Consider the following 21445-nt stretch of genomic DNA (forward strand, 5'->3'; position numbering starts at 1 on the left):
TTAGCTGAGAGGCAAGGATTGGCTTAAGACATATTTATGGCTATGTTAACTCTTAAGTTTTAATATCATAACTTAAATACAAACCAAAACTCAAACCACTAAACAAATAATAAGCATCAAAACAAAGGACTTAGGCAAAAAACTTACTTACAGCGAACTAAAATGATTTGTTGTTGAAATTTTCGTAAAATGTTAAGCAATACCCAAAGCCATAATAACGCCTGCAGTGCATAAAATTAATATTTTAATGTTTTTTTAATCTTTAGAGGTTTTAGTTACCGAAGTGTAAATTGAAATGATATTAAAAACAATGCCTGGTGGCAGCTTCCCCGCCCGCTGAGACACCCACAATCCTCGAGAGTGGTACTACAATGTTGCCAGCGACATTTTCACGCTGCTGGGGCTAATCAACAATCGATTGGCTGCCATAAAGAGACATTGCAGGGGCCATAAAACAATTATCTGGAATTTAAAAGTCTTGGCACACAATAAAGTAGTATGCTGTAGGTACTTCAACTAGCGACTCCGAGTGCAAATCTGGGTCAGGCTAAACTGAAAAACTCTGATTGAAGTACGAGTACTTACCGCAAAAGCCGGAGACGATTGCAATTGTCGATAATTGACGTCAACCATTATTGGGACTAACAGCGCATCATCCAAGTGACTCAGACTTTGGTCTGGCTAACAAAAAAAAATCCAAGTAAACAACAATTGGTTGTTCAATTGTTTTCCAGCCTGTGCCGCGGGCACCTGTTTATTGTTAGACCTGTCAGCGCTTTCCACAAAACTGTTTAAATTAACTTAATTGCATTTAATAGGCTGCCATCGAATGTTACTCGACTCGACTCCAACTGCACTAAACACATCTTGTTGCCCGTCAAGATAGCGCATTCCTGTGCTCTCGGGCCAGGAATTAGCATAAATGACATATCAATTAAGGCGACACACGTATCCAAGAAATGCATTAGATGCTGGCCTTAGGTTTTCGCCAATGCCTCCTTCCTTTCAAGCCTCAACCAGCTACCGAATACACTGATGCTGGCACTGAAGAAGCCGTGGCGCGTAGAAAATAAAAAATGAACAATTTTCCCAACTGGTCAAGAGGCGGACTGTAAATAACCGACAATAAATCACTTTGAACAAATGTTCAAAAACAATTTGTAAAACTGCAAACTGCAGCAATCGCAGTTGAAGCTGAAGTCAACACAACAAGTTATAAATTTGCCACAAAAACAAAAAAAAAACACCAACAACAACTAAAAATGCCACAAAACACACATTTGTAGCCACACTTTGATGAACATGATTTGTGTTTTGTTCGACACGCTGACAAATCACCAAAAGCCATCCATATCCCATGGACCATGAAGATTCGATCAGTATCCGAAGAGGAGCCCCAGCATTTAGGCACTCCGAACATTATGCGTCCGGGAAGACACGACTTTTACCCACATAATTGATTTGATTGCCGATGAAAGTTGCTCCCCCAAATAAGGCATAAACATCAAATTGAGGTCTCCGTCATTATCATTCAGCCAAAAGCCGAGTCACGTGCAGGATCGCTTATTGGCCATCACTTAAATCTCGGCCGGTTGCATTCCAGCTTCATCGAACAGGGCTCTCCAACATGTTTGTCTAACTTGTTGACAGCAAACTTAGTCGAGTTCATACAAAAGTTGCGACTTGAGTTGCAGTTCGATTGTCCTGTTCGAACTCGCTTGAGCAGTGACCGAAGAAGTTTTAGAATCTGACTGTAAAAGTTTCTTAAGGATTTGCTTTTAATATTTTATTTTAATATTTTTTATAAAATATAAAAATGTTAAGTTCCAATGTACTTCTTATTGACGAAATTAGTTTATTAATACTATAATTATTATGAAGTCTTCTTAAACTCCTTAGCTCAATTAAACAAAAGTTTGGAAGTTATTAGTATTAGTTCTTAAACATTTTTTTTTGCAAAAGTATTTATAAAACCTTAAGGACAAGATTAAAGATTGAACAAGTTTCCCTGCCATAACCTAGTAGATATTTTCCCAAAAAAACCTCTTAACACCATCTAAACCTCATCGAACTGCAACCTGTTGGCCAAGTGAGTGAGTTAGTATGTGGTGTGGATAGTTTTTTGGGTTCCGCTCAGTTCTTATACGACACTCGCGCCCGTCGGTCGAGCGATCACTTAGTACTACCAATCGACAAATTCGAAAAACGATCCGTCTCGGTGTTCCTGGACCAATCCGTTTGGCGGCTCGGCTCTTTAATTGCGTCACTAATGAGCTGCATTTATGTTAATCTCCGCACCCGGGACGTCTAAGCGATCTACACGATCTTAAGATTTGGGATCCCAAGAGAGGGATCTTCACCGCGGCATTCGGCACTTCTTTTGCTTTTCTTTTTTGGTAGTTTTCACCTGCTGAGACGTTTATGGTTATTGCCGCAATTCCGTTGTGACAGTCGGAGGCGCTTTATCATAAATTAAAAAATCGTGTAGTCGGCAAGGGACCGCTGGACCGCCGGACCGTTGGACCATTGGACCGCTGGACAGCCCCGCCCCCTTGATATCCACTGATGGATGATGCTGCCGCTGATGGCAGTTTCGGGTTTGAGTTATGGCCGGGCCAAGTCGGAGATTTGCATGAATGAAACGCACGCGTTGCTCGAAAACTGTTTGGTGATCCGATCTCGCGATGACTTAATTGAAACGCCGCTGGCTGGAGTTGAAGAAGGTGTTAATTAGCATACGAACAAATGGACAAAAGTTTGCGTGTATTTCGTATATTGTATTTCGGCATACGATCGTATCGTCGATGATTTTTTGGTCATATTGGCAGAAGTATTGAATGCTGCCGTCTGCGTTTTCGGTTCATTAATAACAACAGAGGCGTTCGGTTTACGTCCAATAGTTTGGCTCTTCAGATTCTCGGCTCCTATGGCGGCGTTTTATGTGTAAAAAAAAAAAAAATTAGAAATAAAAAAAGCCCTTCGGTATTATATATATATGGTACTGTGAGGAAATCGGAGACTGCTAAGCTCAGCAAAAAGGAAAGGAAATTAAGCCTCAAATGCATTGAGTATTGAGACTTTTTAGTGCGAATAGAATATGATGATAGTGCCAGCTGCTGGGCTCGAATTCGTGTTGTGTGCCTCGGATTTGCATCGTCATGTGGAAAATACATAACAAGCTCTTAATCTACATACTCTGGATTATGGAAATAAGGTATAGTAGCCCCATAAACGGTATGCCCATTAACTTTAACGGCCAAACAGTTATGTAGCCATGATCCCCGGGCGGTGGGTTGGTTTGGTGTTTTTTTTTATTTTCTTTGCTATTGAAATTGGTTTTTCCTGCGGTTTTTCCTTTTATCGCTGACAGATCTGCACGAGTTGACAACTCTTTCGTTACCTTTCGTTATATCGCTCACATCGCCGGACACGATCGCTAATTTTATCTGCGAAGCCACAGCGCGATGTATGTAAAAATCCTTATCGAACGCCCAAACAGTGAACGCCTCGTTCTATATAGTTAGCTGCTCCGATCGAAAGTTACAGGAAAGGGGAGTAGGGAGTTGCCACAAAAAAAGAAAAAACGTTGGAAAAAATCTCATTAAAATTGGCAATTAAATGGCAGGCAGCAAGTAAAGCACAAAAACTGACAGAAAGACAGCAGTCTCTCATTTGTAGCGAGGAGCAGCTAAAAGCTGAGTCTAAAATCGGATTGGGGCGGTAGGCGGGGCAACGACAACTGGAAATCAATTTTTGCCATAAACTCATCAACGTTGCCTCTGTTTGTATCTGTGTTTGTGTGTGTATTTTCAACTGCTATCTAATTGCCTTGATGCAGTTGCAGTTGCAATAACTTGGAGTGTATCTCAAAGATACGCGCTGTTTTTCTGCATTTTATACTCTAGCAGAGGTTATAATAGTTTTCTTTTGAAGTTGGTTAGAAAGACTTTTAAAAATATGTAGGTCAGTGTATGTTATGCTTTCTTTTTTGGCCATTTCAAAGCCTAAAACTTTTGACTTCTTAAAAAGCTTTTTTAAAGATATTTCTTTTATGATTTTTTGATAACCAAATGCCAAATCTTGTTTTTTTATAGGAACTCAATAGCTCTCAAATGATATTTATTAATCAAATTTATAAGCTCAAGAGTATAAGGTCTTCTGATTATCCCATTTAGCTTCCATTCTTGTTTCTTCTTCACATCTTGTCAGTGGGCTGTTCTTGTGGGCAGAGCTTGGCCAAACTGAACCTGAACTTAACCAAAACCAAAACCAAAAAAAAGAAGAGGAAAAACCTTCAAAGGGTCTTAACCCAGAAATGCTTAGCTCGTGTAATTGAGGTTACTGCAATTTTAAAGCAGGAAACCAGCTGCATCCTCCAGATACATCTCCGCGTACTCGTACTCGTACTCGTGCTCTTACATGGACAATTGGAACGCATGAACGTGCAGACAAATGCTCAAATTGCGATCAAGATCACTCTGCGCCAGTTGTGGCTGCATTTACAAGCCCAAAATGGCATAAACTCTTGCCTGTTGCCAGGTTTTTTTTTTCTCGGGTGCCAGTTGCCAGGTTGCAGGCTGCCAAGCTGCCAGGTTTCCACGTTTCCCAGGCCACAACCTGCAAAATAAAATCTCTGTGCGGGAGCCGTCGGTGCGGTGGTCGAGGAATCTGCGCCTGATCGCTGGTCACTCTGGTCGCTGGTATTGTTGCCGCATTTTGCTCTTACCATTTTTCTGCGGCTATGGATGAGTGATCGACTGCAAACCTCAAAGCCCAAACAAAACTATCTGCGTTGATCTGTTTGCCAGGGCGTGATGGGATGGGATGGGTTGGGATGGCAAGGGCGAGAGCAGTTTTGGCCGACTGGCTAACTGCCTGAGTGGCCATTCGACCACTTGGTCTCTGCCAATTGTCCATGACGAACGATCCGTTTTGGCTTTTACCTGTTACATGGACACGGCATATGTGCACTGAGAGAAAGAGTGTTAAATCAAGATATATCGGAATATATTTGTATAAAATAATAACTAAGTCTTCCGAAAGTACAACTATTACCTAATATGAGATGTAAACTTATATCTGAAAACACGGTTATAAAGCTACTAATTAAGCTTTTCCTTATGGCCCATTGGCTGCCCTTTTCTCACAGTGCTCGTACATATGTCTTTCTCTGGTCAATTACGTCGTCGTTTTTGTGGCCAGGATGGCCAGCAATTGTTGCTGGCCGTTTGTCTGAGCGTGGCAGCGACATTTTTCTTGGCCATGACCATGGCCAGCTCCGCTCTACTGCCTCCTTCTTCTTCCTACCAACTTCACCCTGCCCCTCTTTTGGAATATTTGTGTTTTATTGATGGCATGTTGAACAGCCTTTATGGGTTTTCGGTTTGTCCGCTCCCACCGCCGAGACCACTCCCTCCCAGCCCCGCCCACTTTACATGCAGCTGTAGCAGCCAAGCTGTTTTATCAGCGCACACAAAACTTTCAAATGCCCCGAAAACGAAGGGGAACGAGGCACCAAGGGATCGGAGAACTCCAATGAACATTATTGCCCTGGACCAACGCATTGTTTTGGCCGGATTAAAGCGCCTTTGTTGCTTCCGCCTCCAATTGGCGCTTGACTATATGGCTTTTTCAGTGGTGGAGGAGTGGAGAAGAAGTCAAAGAGTCCAAGGAGGGCCATGAACATGTCAGCAAGGCATGTAATTACCAGACGGAGCGCCGGCCATATATATCTGCCTGCTATTGGAGGCGCTACTGGTCAAGACCCGCGGTCTCTATGGAGAGTATAAGGTCCAAAACAGCAAACCGCCTGCGCAGCGGTGGGTCGAAACTATTTGGTCGACTAGATTCGCACAATTATGACAGGGCCCTAGACTGAAACTTGGCGATATATATACATATATATATATATATATATATGTACGAGGAGGTTCGGGGAGATTCGGTGGATCGCCAGTTGGTCCAGTGGTCCAGAGAGCTGGCTGGCTTCTACGCCTGCGCGTGAAAATATTAAAGTCATATTTTTATGAGGCTCCAAAGTGCGCATTAAGTTAGCGTTTCTGGGTTTTTATTTTTTTTTTAGCTGCTGCTGCTGCTGCTGGTTTGGGGCTTGTTATTGGCCATTTATGCTGCTCGTGGCCAAGTCATAAGTGGCTGCGCTCCAGCTGCCGTTGAATTATGCACCAGGCTTAATCCATTTTTAATGAGTCCACGTTGTCGTGGCAAATATTTTTGTGCAAATTAGTGGCTGAGGAATCACCAATTTGTCGGCAAAGCAGAAGCCATAAGACTGTCAATGGAACTAGTTTTCGTATTTTGTAAATGCCAGCTCTATTTTAGTTTCAATGGGAAAGAAGAGGTCGGTGGAGAGATGTTTGGTTGGCGGAGGCGGAAGTGGTATCAAGTTCATGACAGGTCCTTGCTCTCACGCAGCATAAAGGGTCACGAAATGAGTGCGAAACCCCGATATAGAACCAGAGATAAATATAAAGAAGTAAAGCAGTCTAAGGACACCGACAAAAACAAAAGAGGGGAACTCTAAACAAAGCGCAAATCAAGCACACGTGACTCGGACTGTTCAAGAGCCTGAAGATCATGGAGTGGATTGGGGATGGGTTTACAGAGAGAAAACAGAAAAGAACCTTAAAAACTTAAAACTCTAACTAAAGCTCTTTGACATAGCGTGTCAAGCCTTTAATTAATATGTATCTTACTAAAACGGTCTGTTTTCATAAATAAATAATGAGAATACGAGTTAGTGTTTTGTAGTGTAGTGTTTAAAAAATGACTGACACGTGATAAGCTGACATGTTGTTAATCTTTACACTAATTGCTCACTTATACTAAATACCTCTTAGTTTAGCTTAATAAATCTGAATATTTGTTTAACCAAATCATCGCTCATTTTGAGAGTTTGGAAAGCTGATTAACATAATCATAATAATTAACTATAATTTTCCGATCAATCTTCTTAATAGTTTCCCAAACTTTTTTAAAGTTTAAACAAGAAATGGGAGGTTTTTAAAAGTTTTAGTTTGTGACAGGTTACAAGGCACTTTTAATATTAATTCATAACCAATTTAAATGATTTTTTCTTAGTGCATAGCTCTGAAAACTAAAATGTGTTCTGTTAATGGCGATGATGATGATGAAATTGTCGGCGTTGACATGCAACAGGCAAACAGCAGACGGGCGGGCCAAGCGACAAATTAAATAAAGCAGCTAAAAACAAAAGGGTTCCGAGGAGCTGGAGATGGCCGCCTTGATTGCCGGCTGGTTTTGTGGAGTAGTGGAGTATAGTATAGCATATACCATATTTATTAAGGTGCGGGGGGCTTGACGGTCACGCTGGGCGAACGCACGTAAAAGCTATTGACTGACTGACTGGGTGACTGAATGACTGATTGGTTGACTGACTGACGCACAGCGGATGCGCTGACAGATCGATCGCGGTTATTTTGTTTTTTTTTTTTTTGTGGACCAACTTCGGTCACAAAGTTGAAGGTTTGCGGTCCCTTCCATTTCGGCCCTGTTAAGCGGGCCTAATTATTAGTTTTACCAACAATTTCGCCGTCGATCGTCGTCGACTCCAGTTTTGAGCCATGTTAACAGCGTGTTCAACAAGCCAGCAACAACGAAAGCGATCCCATATCAGAAATCAGCAATCGACAATCGACGTTTTGCCGAGGGTTTAAGCTCATGTCTTCGTGCTCCTCTGCGGTTGGTAAAATGTGTAATTTCTGTAAATTGATTTAATTGCTGCGTTTAAGAGTGCCTCGTAAGCTGGAGCTGGGACTGGAGCTCGACTCGAAGTTGGAGACACACGAGTGGCAGGCTGGGAAGGCATTTACATTTGAAGGCACAGAGAAAAAGGGGGTTTGAATTCAGGAATTCTTGAAAAAAAAATCAAATACGTTTATTTAGAATGTCAAAGAAAGGTTTTGGATTTTGAGATCATAATTATGATCTTATATTTTGAAAATTTTTTAAGTTTGTAAGCAATTTTGTTAAACTTAAAAGTTTTTCTTGCCGAATTTCAAGCATCCTGTTAAGTGCAAAATAATTATAAACTTTAAAACAACATTTTAAGCCCACTTTAAGTTTAACATGTGTACCTTACCATATTGCTTAGCACCTGAAAATGTTAAACCAAAATATCTAATTACAAATTATTTATATTTTTCCTGTGTAACCATGTGGCTGGCAATTGGAGTTTACGTTGCATTTGTATTTTAATATCGGGGTTGCCCACCCGTCCGCCAGTTGTTTGGCCCCGGGATGTGTTTCTTTGGCTTTTTCCTGGCTTTAACCTGGTCCATGGACAAAAGGCGAGCAGGCGATCGATAGATACCATGATTATTGCCACAGCTGTTTGATGCTGATTGGTTTGGCAGTTGCAAGTCGACAGGTTAGACAGCCGACACGTCTCAAGAGTGGGTGGCAAGTGGGAGGCAGTAAAATAGTCAAATATAGAGGCAGAGAGAGAGAGAGAGAAGGAGAGTTAAAAATATCTAAAATTGGCAATTTGCAACTCATTGTCAAAACTCATTAATCCCATTTGCCATTTTTGACTGTTAGCATTAATTTCGCCATTTAACCCGACAACTCAAGTGGAGCTGAAGCTGAAGTAAACGCGACTTGATTAGACACTCCAGCGAGTCACGACGGATGGCCAAGCTTCTCCATCTGCATCTCCGTGCAATTATGGCTAATAATACAGCTGGCGGCTGAGATTTGACTAAAACTGACAGTACAACGCCCAAGCCCATAGCCACCTGCCACAGATGCACAGAGGAAAAAATATAGATTTCTGGTTATAATGAGGAGTGTAAAATTATCGTTAAATATATTATCAACAAGATTTTTGGGTTAAATACATATATTTTCTTAGGAAATATGATTTTACATCAAATTTATGAGGTTTTTCTTGATGGAAGGAAAAAGTGATTGTCTTAAGAAAAATATTTATTTTGTGCTTTCTAAAATCCACCAATTTTTTTTTATAAAGACAACCCATCTAGTTCGATTAATAAAATATAAATAAATTTGTCCCTGTGCGGCAGACAACTGCAGCGCATTAATCTTGGCCAGACTCGACTCGATTGGCTGAGATCTGGAGCTGAGGCTTGCAGCTTGGAGCACACAGCTTGGAGCTGAAACTGAAGCCTCCAATGGCAAACGAAATGGAAATGCATATTCAACCAGCCAAAAAGACCCGCCGGCATTTGCTGTGCACGACTTTTCAGCTTTTCAGCCATTGCCAATCGAACGATCGATCTGGCTTGCGGATCACCATCGCGATCGATCGATCGGCATACGTTTGTTATTTATTTATTTATTTATTTATTGTGACTCTACAGGGTGTTATTTATGGTTCTGTTTGTTTTTGCCTTCTTGTCAGATTAGTGTCCAGCTTTACATCCGCCATGCTATGTGGCCGGATTCCAGGCCTGACTCCCGGCCAGCGAAATATGTGCCGCGAGATGCCCGATGCATTGATTGCCCTGGGTGAGGGCCATCAACTGGGCGCCCAGGAGTGCCAGCATCAGTTCCGGGGACACCGTTGGAATTGCTCGGAGGTGTGGCAGCGCAACGTCTTCGCCCATGTCATACCCACAGGTGAGTACCAATCACGAAAATAAACGCCCTCCCAGGGAGTCATATAAAATAGTTTTAATTTCATTGCTGATTTACGATTTTTAACTTTATGGGGTAAAGAGTAATAATAAAGATTTGGAAAAATGCTAGTTTAATTTGGGAAATTATATTTTTGTTTGATGCCAAATCAAAGCAACAACTTTGATATAAAATAATTCCAACTAAGACAGTTTCTCTACTAATAAGAAGTCACATCATTTCCTTTTAATAATCATCACCAATATTCCTAACTAGCTTCCCGGGAGGCTGCCTACACCTATGCGATAGCCAGTGCCGGAGCGGCCTATGCTGTGACCGCTGCCTGTGCCCGTGGCAACATCTCCACCTGCGGCTGTGATGTGCGGCACAAGGCCACGCCCAATGCCGGAGGAACTCCCGACGAGCCCTGGAAGTGGGGAGGCTGTTCGGCGGACGTGGATTTTGGTATGCGATATGCTCGAAGATTCATGGATGCCCGCGAACTGGAGCGAGATGCCCGAACGCTAATGAATGTGCACAATAATCGGGCAGGGAGAACGGTGAGTGTGATTATTTTTTTCAATATTTTATTTTTGTAATCTAATTAAGTTGTAAACATTTTAGCTGGTCAAGAAGATGCTGAGAACTGACTGCAAGTGCCATGGCGTAAGTGGCTCTTGCGTGATGAAGACTTGCTGGAAGAGCCTGCCGCCTTTTCGCCTGATCGGCGATAGGCTTATGCTGAAGTATCAAAAAGCCAAAACTGTTCAAGCCATCAAAGGCAAACGTGGACTGAGATTAGTATTAAGCAGGTGAGAAAGGAGATTTGGTAACTGAAGCTTAAAAAAGTTTTATATTTAATACATTTTTATTATTATTCCCTTCCAGAAAGAAGCATGCCGGCACCGCTCGTGCTCAGAAACCTGTCCTCGATTGGCCGAAGCGCATGGAGCTGATCTACCTGGAGGCGTCGCCCAACTACTGCGAACGAAATTTGCAGACAGGCAGCCAGGGCACCGCCGGCAGAACCTGCCAGCGGACCGGCCATGGTCCCCAAAGCTGTGACCTGCTCTGCTGTGGGCGTGGCTACAACACGCAGCATATCCGACGGACCAAACAGTGTCGCTGCCAGTTTCGCTGGTGCTGTGAGGTCAAATGCGATGAGTGCGACGAAAGCTACGAGGAGTTCACCTGTAAATAGATGTAGCATTACCAGAACGCTGCTAGTATTAGGGCTATGTCATAGGAAATGCCTTAATTAAGTATTATGAGAAATGTATTACACTCACAGACACGCACCGCGCCACCATACAGACACATTCCAGAATAAATATAACAAGTTAACATCCACAAGTAAAAATGTATTAAATGAATTGTACTTAGAATATAGCCTACATCTAATGATAGTTCAAATAGTTGGCGCTCAGCATTGCCAGCGTGAATTTCGTAGCGAAACGTAAGACCCACATTCGGCTTTCGGCGTAACGCAATGCGCTGGCTTCATATTTTGGTATTGGAATTCCGGAATTCTGCCATTAAGCTGGCAGCTCGCTGGCGGACTCGAAATGCCAGCACTTGTGAACTGCGCGAGCGCCAAGAAGGAAAAATTCATTGATTGCAATCACGCGCTCTCCCGCTTGCTCTCACTATTCCTAGAGCTAGGCGAGGGTACGGGGATGTGAGTACGGAAAAGTTTGAAAACTCACCACTTGCCAGCGAAACGGCGACTATATTAGCGACTGGCTCGCACGAGCGGCGCTCAGTTCTTTGAGGGTAGTTAGTTGGACAACGGCGTTGCCGAAAACGGGCCACCTCAGCTGCCGCACAATACATTTTTGGGTTAGGAACACACATACACGCATACACTAACATGAATACCCATACACTCTCGCATGCCCACACACACACACACACACACATATATATATATACGCTCGCAATATATGTATCTGGCTGAGAAATGTATAAGGCCAAGAAAAATCCAACTTAATTGCATTCGCAGTAGCGAAGAAAAGTGAAAAAACAACGCGAGAAAATTCCATTGACTGGCAAAAAGTGCTTCGATTAAATGCATAAATTCCCCATTTATCCATGTGTGTGTATGTGTATGTGTGTGCGAGTGAGTAAGTGAGTGTGCGTGAGTGGCAGCAATAGCGCTAGAGGCTGCTCCCTGGATACAGAAAAGTGATTTCCTGCAAGAAGTGCAAAAAAAAAACCAGTTAAAACCAAAACGAGCAGGTCAAAACGCCGCCTACAGCGCCGAAAATCGTGTGACAAACTCAAGAAACCATTTAAGATTCATTCTATATATGTATTTTTGTGTATATATGTATAAAACATGTACAAACCCACACTGTCAATCAAAAGGAGTAATCTGCCCCACTAAACGTTGCCTATCGATTGGGGCAAAAAGCAGAAAAATTATTATAAATTGCTTCAACCTACATATAAGCCATGCGAGTTATACACACACACTCGCACTCGCACACCCACAGAGGCACACACACACACACACATACGCATACGCCTACAAAGAGACATTAAGTTTGAAAAGCTATAAGCTGTATAACAGAGCCTAGAGCCGAGCGAATGAAGTGGCAGAAGGTGGGGTGCCAGCATAATGTTGAGCCACCCAAACCACCCACTCATAGCTCCACCAATGAACCCCTACTCCCTCTCCCCAAGCCCCCTTTCGTTACGTCGAACCTTACGTTGTTCGTGAGCGTAACTCGTGCGTAGAACACTCTCCACTCCATTTTGCGGAGCACTCTTCAACTCCCTATCTCTCCGTATCGCTGGGTGTGTGTGAGTGTGTGTGTGATTGCCTCGAATGTGTGTCAGCGGGAGCGAGTGTAAAAAATATCCTCGTTGGGCACGAAGCCACCAAACCACTTGAAAGAAGAAAAAAAATGAAACACAAAAAGAAACACAATGTGAATGAAGACTTTAATTAGTTTAGCTAGAAACTCACGCGGTTTAATTATCCTCCCACACAGCCATGTACATAAAACAAAAGCCGTTTAAATCATAAACACAAAATGCAATTAGCCAGCGAGCGCACGCCACGAAAGTCAACAAACTAACTAAGCCAGTGTCATCAACTAAATTAGTGCAAGCAGCTAGCCGACCGGAACCGGAAATGCCCATTGAGCCGCCTGACAACAACAGCAACAGCAACAACAACAATAACAATAACAACAACAACAAACACAATCACAGCAGTCACAAGCACCATTGCATTGGCAACGGCCATAAAGACGTGCAACAAATCGCCCACACACACATGTAGTTGCAGCGCGAGTGCGTCAGTGTGTGCGGGCTCTGAAAACCGGAAGCGGAAGTCGAGGAGCCGGAGGAGAAGGAGGAGCAACAGCAGAGGCAGCAAGTGCAGGGACTTGATCAGAAGGATAGGAAGGCGTAGATAGATTAGCCAGTTTTTTCATTCGCCCGCAGTTCGTTAAGGAAAATCATTCAAAATTCATCGCCTAAGCAAAACGGGTGAGCTATTTAACCATATTACGTATACGTAACGACACCCACATACAACTCACACTTACACAAAGATACATATATACAGACAAACACACGCAACCAGAGACACACAGCAAAAACTTCAATTTGTGATGTGAACCGTAAGCGATATTGATTTCTGATTTGTGCGTATGCCTTGTGTAACAGGAGCCACCATAATTTAACCGTAATCAGTTATGAGTAATCTGTTTTCATGCCTGCCTTTGTTCTCTCTTTGTAACTCCTATATATAATATATATCTCCTGTTCTCGTATCTGTTGTGATTTCTTTTATTCTACCAATGGAGAGACCATAAAAATATACATATTATGTTCCCCAAATGCCTAGACTTAGTTGGAGTCCTAGAATGTAGTCGAGTAACTTAGTTTAGCGAGTATATTTTAGTCTCTTTTATCCATGCATTACCCATACGCCCCGTTCGATCAATCAATCATTCAGAGATTGGCAAGCAATTTGGAAACTTATAATTAGATCTGTGTGGATGGGTCTTTGTGGGGCAGGCTCAACGCATACGAATGCTCGCATGATTTGTCAGTTTTTCTTTTTCGTTTCTTTTCGGTTTTTTTAGGGATTGAAACAGCCGCCCCCTTTGCGTGTCAATGCTGCGGTGTTTGGCTTTATTATTTATTTCTTTCGGTTGTTATTTGAGTTGCCTGCTCTAATTTTAGATCAGTCGAATAACTTTTATTGATTTCAAATTTTAACCTTATTTTACATGTGCCCCAGGGGGTGTCACTGTGTTACAGTGTGTCTGTATGTGTGTGTGTGTGTAAGTGTGTGTGCTGGCAAAGAAAACGCCGCCAATCCATACATTGGGGCAGTGGTAACAACAAAATACGGCAAAATATTTTACGATGACGCTATTGTTGTGAGCGGAAGAGAGAAAGCGGAAGGAGAATGAAGATGTCACGCATTTGCGCACTATCCATAGTGTGGTGAGTTCTCTCTCCGGCTTTCTCCGGGGACGCCTCTTCGTTTCTTTCTTTCTTTTTTTTTTTTTCCTTTTTTTATTTTCTGTGGCTATTCAACATGTTTGTTTTGGGGTGGAGGCCCCCGGAGCAGATAGCCTGATAAGATGGCCTCTGGCCGTCCGAAGTCCGGACAACAATCGTACAGTGTTCCAGCTTTAGCTCCAGGTCCCTTAAGTATGCAGCTCAAAGTGCAATCTGTCTCACTCTCTGTCCATATACACGTTGCATATACATATACATATATCTAGATATGTTTGCCCAGCAAAGTGCAGTGCCTGGGGCTCCCTAATGGCATGGCGATGTAATCGAATCTGGGCCTGATATTTTATGGCCTGTCTGCCATATCCTGACCTCATCTGCTGGCGCTTCCTCCATCTTTTTATGTCGCCATTCTGTGGCAAACACACACATACTAGCTGAGGCACAGGCACAGGCTCCGGCTCCGGCTCAGTCGGAGTCTTCCTCCTCATGGGTGTGTGAATGGGCTTCCGGCTTGCTGATTCGTTTAGCTTTCATTTTGAGCCGCTGCAGCTGTCGCACTGTCCGTACTGCTGCCGGTGATATCCGCACTCTTGGCCCATTCACAGCAGCCGAGGCATCAACATTCCACTGCGACTTATCGCCATGCCGCATTGTTTATGCGGGCGGCTTAATTGCAATTTGCTATTCATGATATTCACAAAAATACTTCAAATCCCTAAAGCCTTAAAAAACGAGAGCAGTTTGGCAGAAACAGTGATTTAAAAAAGTGTGGGGCATCTTTATAATAATTTATTTATTACATTTGAAAGGCAAATATTAAAACGTAGCCTAGCATCTTTCCTGTTTTCAATCATCTAAAAGATTAGATTCTTAAACAATAAGCTACCGTGTCAAACTGATTAAAGACAGGCTAAGATCAATGTAAGATGGACCGCATAAACTCCGGCTAGCAGCCTCTGTGGGAGACTTCCTTTCAGCCGAGAAGAAACCGCTCAAGTGGCAATTTGCATGCGATTTGTTGCCGTCTCTATAGAACACAGAGCACGCATTTGCATAGAGCGGCCATAATGCAATGCTCGGCGAGATGTATTCGCTCCACAGCAGCTAGTCCCAACCCCTCCTTCCCCTCATCCTTTGAGTCCTTTTTGAGTCTGTTTATGGTATTTGTTTATGCGCTTATGGCCCGGTAGTGAGACAGCTACTGGCTGAGATTTAGGTAAAAAGGTTAAGGATATGCAAGTTGAGCTAGAGCCAATTTAAATGCAAAGAAGGAAACCGCTGAAGAGCGGCACGCTTGGGTTTTTGCGGAAGCCTTGGCTTTCAGTGTTCAACGGGGCGTATGCGTAATGCGTAATGCGTAATATATTGCTTATCATGAGAGACAATCTCGATTGTGTGTGCCATTGTACTATTTGTGTGTATGTTTTTCGTTCTCTTCTCAATTCTTCCACTTGCAGATGCCGCACAAGAGAGAGAGAGAGAGAGAGAGAAAGAGAGAGTCGCGATTAGATCAATCAATTAATCAATCAAAACCGAGCATATCAACCGAGAGGCCAATACCAACCAGAGAACCGAAATCAAAGTTCAACGTTGCATTTAAGGTGCCCGGTAGAGCAGTTCAACTTCCAGTTACCACTAGCACTCCGTGTGTGATTGCATGCCGCGGATGAGCCGCGGATTATGTCACGTGACGATTATAATCCAGTAACTAGCTCTGGTGTACGCAGTCCGGGTCGCGTGCGGCGTCTCCAGGAATTGCCGACGGTCGATCGATCCCCATCCCGGGACTACGGCGCACCACGCGGAAGTCCTTTAGGTGAATGACCAAAACCAATCCTGAACTAAAAAAAAAATATAAAAAATAAAAAACCGTACTAAATCTCTGGACCTAGTCCATGCAATCTGTGCACAAACGTAGTCCAGCACTTGGCCAGTATCTTGTTTGTGCGGAGAGCCATGCGAACATTGATTATTTTCCCTCATTACGATCAATTGGCTAAATTTCTTTAACCGAATCTAGAAATTACTAACCCTCTCTGCCGCTCAGCAGATATCATTCCAAATTCAAACTTCGCCTCAATCAACAAAATTTATCATTATGCAAAATTAACGCTTATGTTCTAAAGATTTGTATATCGCTCGCTAGCTCTCTACTTGTTAACGCCATATATAACTATTTTCATTTCGTACTATTTGTAGTCGACTCAACTAATGCAATTTCTAACTAAAGTCTATTATTTCTGTCTAACATCACACGCATGCGCATGGTACATAAATTTGATTTCATTTCATTTCACTTGATTCGATTTTCATTTATTTCGTATTTCGTTTCGCTTCACTCATCCTGCGAATCTCTACCGATTTTCATTTCAATTAACCCACACACCCACACACACACACACAAACGCCACTCGTCGACACACTCGAACACTTCGAACACTTTGAAAAACACATTCAAATTGAATTCCATGCGGGAATTGGATGGAAATTTTCCTCAACGCACTTGCAGCTGCCGGGAAATTGCATTAGAACAGGGAAACGGGAACTGGTATACAAAAAGCAAAAAAAAAACAGGACTAGGAAATGGCCCACAGCTGAGCAGCCATTTGATGCAAAGAAAAACCACTGCGGAAGAGTGCACCTTGAAACTATCAGTGAAAACTTTGCCCGGAGCCGTGCGTTTGATATCAAAGCCTCAAACTGGATTACAATTATGGTTAGCTAAACTGTTTTGCACTTGAACGGGGTCAGCACTTGATTACGCCAGCTAATTAGCATTTGGCCGCCATTCACGGGGGCTTAAATAAACCATTTATGAGCTGAACACTGAACACTGAGCCACTGACGAACGAAGGACGTTGAAGGAACCGCAAATTTAGTTTCGTGCTCTCGACGTGCAAAATGATTTCGTGCCGGGAGAAACTTAGTTTATAGCCCTCGAAGGTGGCCTGAAATATGAGCCAGAAGCCAGGACACACAATGTAGTTTGCTTGGTTTACGAGTGGGTTCACTGTGGGTTGTGGGTGTAAAAAGCAAAGCCAGAACACGACAAACACTTTTTCCCAGTCTTCTTCGTTTGTTGACTTTTTCCCCTTTATTTTCCCTGTTTGCATTCTTTTTTTTTTTTGCGTTATGTTACCTGCGTTCCTTGCCACTAACCTAACCCAACCTAACCTAACCGAAAAATATAAGAAAAAAAAACCGAAGAAAATGAGGCAGAAACTCCACTGCACTAGTTGCCACATCTAGAGAAAAAAACACTCTGTATACTTCAATTTTTTTTGTTGAATTTTTGTTTTTTGGTTGCGTTCTTTTTGTTCTGGTGGCCGGAAGAGGAGCCGAAACGAAAACACGAAACAACCACCTGAACCACCACCAGAGATAAAACCACCACCCGTCCGTTCCGTCATCCTCATTTGGTCATCCTCATGAATTCTGTGTGTGTGTGAATTTCAGCAATGGGCAGTCCATACTACCGCGACATGGATGAGCCAACAAGTCCGGCCGGAGCGGGTCACCATCGCAGCCGGAGCGCCAGCAGACCACCGATGGCCCATGCCATGGACTATCCAAGTAATGACCGTTAATTAGGGAATATTAAAGGGTTATATTATCAAAGTCAATCTGTTATTATTTAAGCCGAAAAATGGTGTTTAAAAGAACACTATAATCATATTGACTTTGACATATATAAACTTTATTCTAGAACTTAATTTACCTTGTCTTATCCTTTATCAAAATCCCAAACTAAAATCTTTTCTGAACTGCCCACTTAGGAACCCGCTACCAATCGCTGGATCGCGGCGGACTCGTGGACCCACACGACCGCGAGTTCATACCCATTCGGGAGCCCCGCGATCGGTCCCGGGACAGATCCCTCGAACGGGGACTATACCTAGAGGACGAGCTCTATGGCAGATCAGCGCGCCAGAGCCCTAGTGCCATGGGTGGATATAATACGGGCATGGGCCCCACCTCGGATCGAGCTTATTTGGGCGACCTGCAGCACCAGAACACCGATTTGCAAAGGGAGTTGGGTAACCTGAAGCGGGAACTGGAGCTGACCAATCAAAAGCTTGGCAGTTCGATGCACAGCATCAAGACTTTCTGGTCGCCGGAGCTGAAGAAGGAGAGGGCACTGCGTAAGGAGGAGAGTGCCAAGTACAGCCTGATTAACGATCAGTTGAAGCTGCTCAGCACGGAGAATCAGGTGAGTGAGAGATATTAGAGAGGATAATACTTGAAGTTTATTAAGTTAGAAACATTAAGTTTGGAAAATATAATAAATTTAATTATTATATGCCACAGAAACAAGCCATGTTGGTGCGTCAGCTGGAGGAGGAGCTCCGCCTGCGTATGAGGCAGCCCAACTTGGAGATGCAGCAGCAGATGGAGGCGATCTATGCGGAGAACGATCATTTACAGCGCGAGATTAGCATATTGCGCGAGACGATCAAGGATCTGGAGTGCCGAGTAGAAACCCAAAAGCAAACACTAATTGCCCGCGACGAGAGCATCAAGAAGCTGTTGGAAATGCTGCAGGCCAAGGGAATGGGTGAGTTTTGAAAAGGTTCAGGGATAACCTAATCAGATAACTAAATCTTTTCCCCACTTTATCTTTAGGCAAAGAGGAGGAGCGCCAGATGTTCCAACAAATGCAGGCGATGGCGCAGAAACAGGTAAGTGCCCATATGATACTTTGGAGTCCCTTAACCACTCTTTACGAGGACGAGGTCGAGAGTCCCAGTCTCGCTCTTTAGCTCCGCCATCTCTCTGACTACCTCTGTATATCTCTGTCAATCTATCTCTCTAATTTTCTTTCGTTCGGCAAACAATGCTCTAGAGAATGATTTCGTACGCGGGCAGCTGGGGAGAAAGGGATAACTTTCCCTTTCTCCCCCGCCTGCCCTTTCTCTCTGAACACGAAAAAAAAACACATTTTTTATGCATCTTGAGTTTAGAAAAACATTTGATGCAACATCAGAACTTTAAGAACTTTTATTTTAACCCAAGACACACATACACACACGCAGACACTAAGCCTTATATACTCGATATACCTATACACATACACACACATATATATATATATATATATTATATATACATACTGCTTTATAACTGTTACAATCTAGTCAAAAAAAAAAAACATAAGTAGAGCCTAGAAAATGTTCGCTTTTATGCCAACAGAAGCTTGAGTTGTTCGTAGTGTTTTCACACTGTTTTCCACTGTTTCCACTGTTGATTTTTCATTTCCCACATTGACACACACAGATGATACCACACACGTACTCATACATAAAGCCTGACACGTTTCATTCAGTTTGCTACATGTTTTGCATATTTTTTACTGTTTTGTTCTTGTTGCCGTTGTCGCTTAATTAATTTGCAACTTTGTGCCGAAGAGAATGAGGACAGTGGAGGCAGTCAACATCAATGAACGTCGTTCAAATTAACATTAAGTGCAGTGCACTACCCATACATGCAAACGAACATACACATATGTAGCCCCAAACACATCTACACTTACACCTAACACCTACACATTCACGCACACTCAGACAGCAGCTTAGTCATTTCATTGTTCGCCACCCAATAAAATCTCGATTTTTGTTGCACACTTTTCGGCGCCACAATGGATGCATCTTCGCGTGGCCCATTTATGTATGCAACAGTAATGCATTGCCAGTTCCTGGAAAAGTGCATTTCCCCGCTTCATTGTTGCATTCCATTATTTATCGAGTGGGCGGCGACCTAATGCCTCCCTTACCTCCCACGGGAAATCAATCTGAAATAAGTCTGGAGTTGCTGCACCAATTTCAGCTTAACTTTTTACCCACCGACCTCCCCAAGGACATGGCAAACAACCAACTGCTTATTACTGATCCAAACTCTTAGTCCCCTCCGCCCCTTCCCCTTCCCCTTCTCCCACTCTAATTACATGTTTGCCCCGAGCTAAACTCCGACATAGCCACACACGGCGTATGCGTAATATTAAGCGCAAACAGAACAAAAGGCAGCCAAGCACATAGAAAATATATATGAAGCGAACAAAAAGGAAAAACAAGAAACGAGGGGGGGAAATAGGGAAAAAGCATTTTCAGAGCATGGTCAGACAGTTGGGCAGATTCCCAGTGGGCAGCATAAATAACCTTGATACAGAAACAAAATCTATTTAAGGACAACAGACGCTGGCCAGCGAAAAGGCCAAAGGGAATACCCAGTACAAATGGTAAAATATTCTTATTATCCGATTGGCATTTAAGTTTCCTTTTGTCTAACACTAAACTTAGTTACTCTCTTGACGACCTCAAAAGATGAAATTTATCTATGGTAATGGTAATTGACAACTTAACTGCTAGCTAAAAGTCAAAGAAGTCTAGTCTCAGAATTGAAATATGCATATTTTCTATGAGCTTTGTATATCCAATGAATGGCCATAAAATATGACAAATATTAGCCAAGAGTGGCCACTATCCTTGACTGAATTTTGAACTTCATTTTTTATCTTTGCACTGCATTGAGTCCCCGTGGCGTTAAACCCATTTGCATAAGCTCAACATCCTTTTTTTTCGGGCCACCATTTCTATGGAATTCTCTGCACAATAAGAATTCAAATGGCGTTTTCTTTTTCAGACTCTTTTTTTGGCTCATCGCCCAATGGCATTTTTCGGGAATCGCATTTCATTCCTGCGTAATGCTTTGTACATTTTTTTGTTTGGTGGGCTTTTCGTATATTATATTATACCAATTGAATGGAACGGAGAACAACAACTGCCTTGACCGGCAATTGGCGAGGCTCGAAATTAATTTGTCACTGATAAAGCAAACAAATGGTCGGAGGAAATGCGGCATAGTTACACGGCCCACGGACAGCAGTAATTAAAAATCAGCCCACAAAACCGGACTAAAGAATACAAAAACCAAAAACAAAAAACCAACCCGCCCCCACATGCCCATACAAAAGAAAACAAATTTTGCCTGTTTTTTTTTGTATTTTTTTGCCGGGCGAGCAATTAAAAGTTGTTGCGTATACGCCGCGTTAACAGGGCCGGAAAAGAGAGCAATCGGCTGGCGCAGTTCTTTCGAGGTCACTGCGTTTTACATTTCCTATTTTTGGGTGCAGATTCTATTTATTGCAAACTGCAGTTTGCCAGCCTATCCCCTTAGCCCCCTTTTAGCCCCTTTAACCCTCTTTTGGTTCGGAAAAAACTTTCAATAATTCATCTTGTTTAGCCCAAGTTGGACCAAGTTGAGCCGCATTGAATCGACTTTTTCCACTCTTGCTGCTGCTGTCCTGACTTTTGGCACTCTTATATAAGCCAGAGGGCCCTGGGCACGCATG

At 42.9% G+C, this 21445-nt stretch overlaps 2 protein-coding genes across 15 annotated transcripts in view; both read left to right on the forward strand.

The window, feature by feature from the left end:
* Window positions 1–1920: 1920 nt before the first annotated feature.
* Window positions 1921–10971, forward strand: LOC108104599 (protein Wnt-2). Of its 2 annotated transcripts, none has more exons than XM_017210767.2 (5): window positions 1921–3214; window positions 9401–9618; window positions 9892–10175; window positions 10240–10427; window positions 10504–10971. In XM_017210767.2, the coding sequence occupies exons 1-5, from the start codon at window positions 3159–3161 to the stop codon at window positions 10814–10816; spliced, it is 1059 nt and encodes a 352-aa protein (XP_017066256.1). In that variant the 5' UTR covers window positions 1921–3158; the 3' UTR covers window positions 10817–10971. The 2 variants fall into 2 exon arrangements, with proteins under 2 accessions (XP_017066256.1, XP_017066257.1); XM_017210768.2 differs by having other exon boundaries at window positions 3152–3214; window positions 9406–9618.
* Window positions 10972–11362: 391 nt separating this feature from the next.
* Window positions 11363–21445, forward strand: part of LOC108104475 (trichohyalin) — a 34858-nt gene continuing 24775 nt past the window's right edge. For 6 of the 13 annotated variants that reach the window (XM_017210555.2, XM_017210561.2, XM_017210558.2 and 3 more), the window contains exons 1-7: window positions 11363–11454; window positions 12612–13113; window positions 15558–15916; window positions 17557–17673; window positions 17877–18310; window positions 18409–18655; window positions 18724–18779. In XM_017210555.2, the coding sequence (XP_017066044.1) occupies window positions 15781–15916; window positions 17557–17673; window positions 17877–18310; window positions 18409–18655; window positions 18724–18779 (990 nt within the window). In that variant the 5' untranslated portion in view covers window positions 11363–11454; window positions 12612–13113; window positions 15558–15780. The remainder of the gene's footprint in view (window positions 11455–12611; window positions 13114–15557; window positions 15917–17556; window positions 17674–17876; window positions 18311–18408; window positions 18656–18723; window positions 18780–21445) is intronic. The other 7 variants (XM_017210565.2, XM_017210563.2, XM_017210571.2 and 4 more) reach the window with 3 other exon arrangements.

This window comes from Drosophila eugracilis, unplaced genomic scaffold, assembly GCF_018153835.1.
Source record: "Drosophila eugracilis isolate 14026-0451.02 unplaced genomic scaffold, ASM1815383v1 contig_1765, whole genome shotgun sequence".
NCBI lineage: Eukaryota > Metazoa > Arthropoda > Insecta > Diptera > Drosophilidae > Drosophila > Drosophila eugracilis.

Coding starts and splice junctions, on each gene's coding strand:
- LOC108104599 (XM_017210767.2), top strand. CDS start 3,159: ATGTGGAAAATACATAACAAGCTCTTAATCTACATACTCTGGATTATG. Junction 9,619..9,891: donor CGCCCATGTCATACCCACAG/GTGAGTACCAAT, acceptor ATTCCTAACTAG/CTTCCCGGGAGGCTGCCTAC. Junction 10,428..10,503: donor CTGAGATTAGTATTAAGCAG/GTGAGAAAGGAG, acceptor ATTCCCTTCCAG/AAAGAAGCATGCCGGCACCG.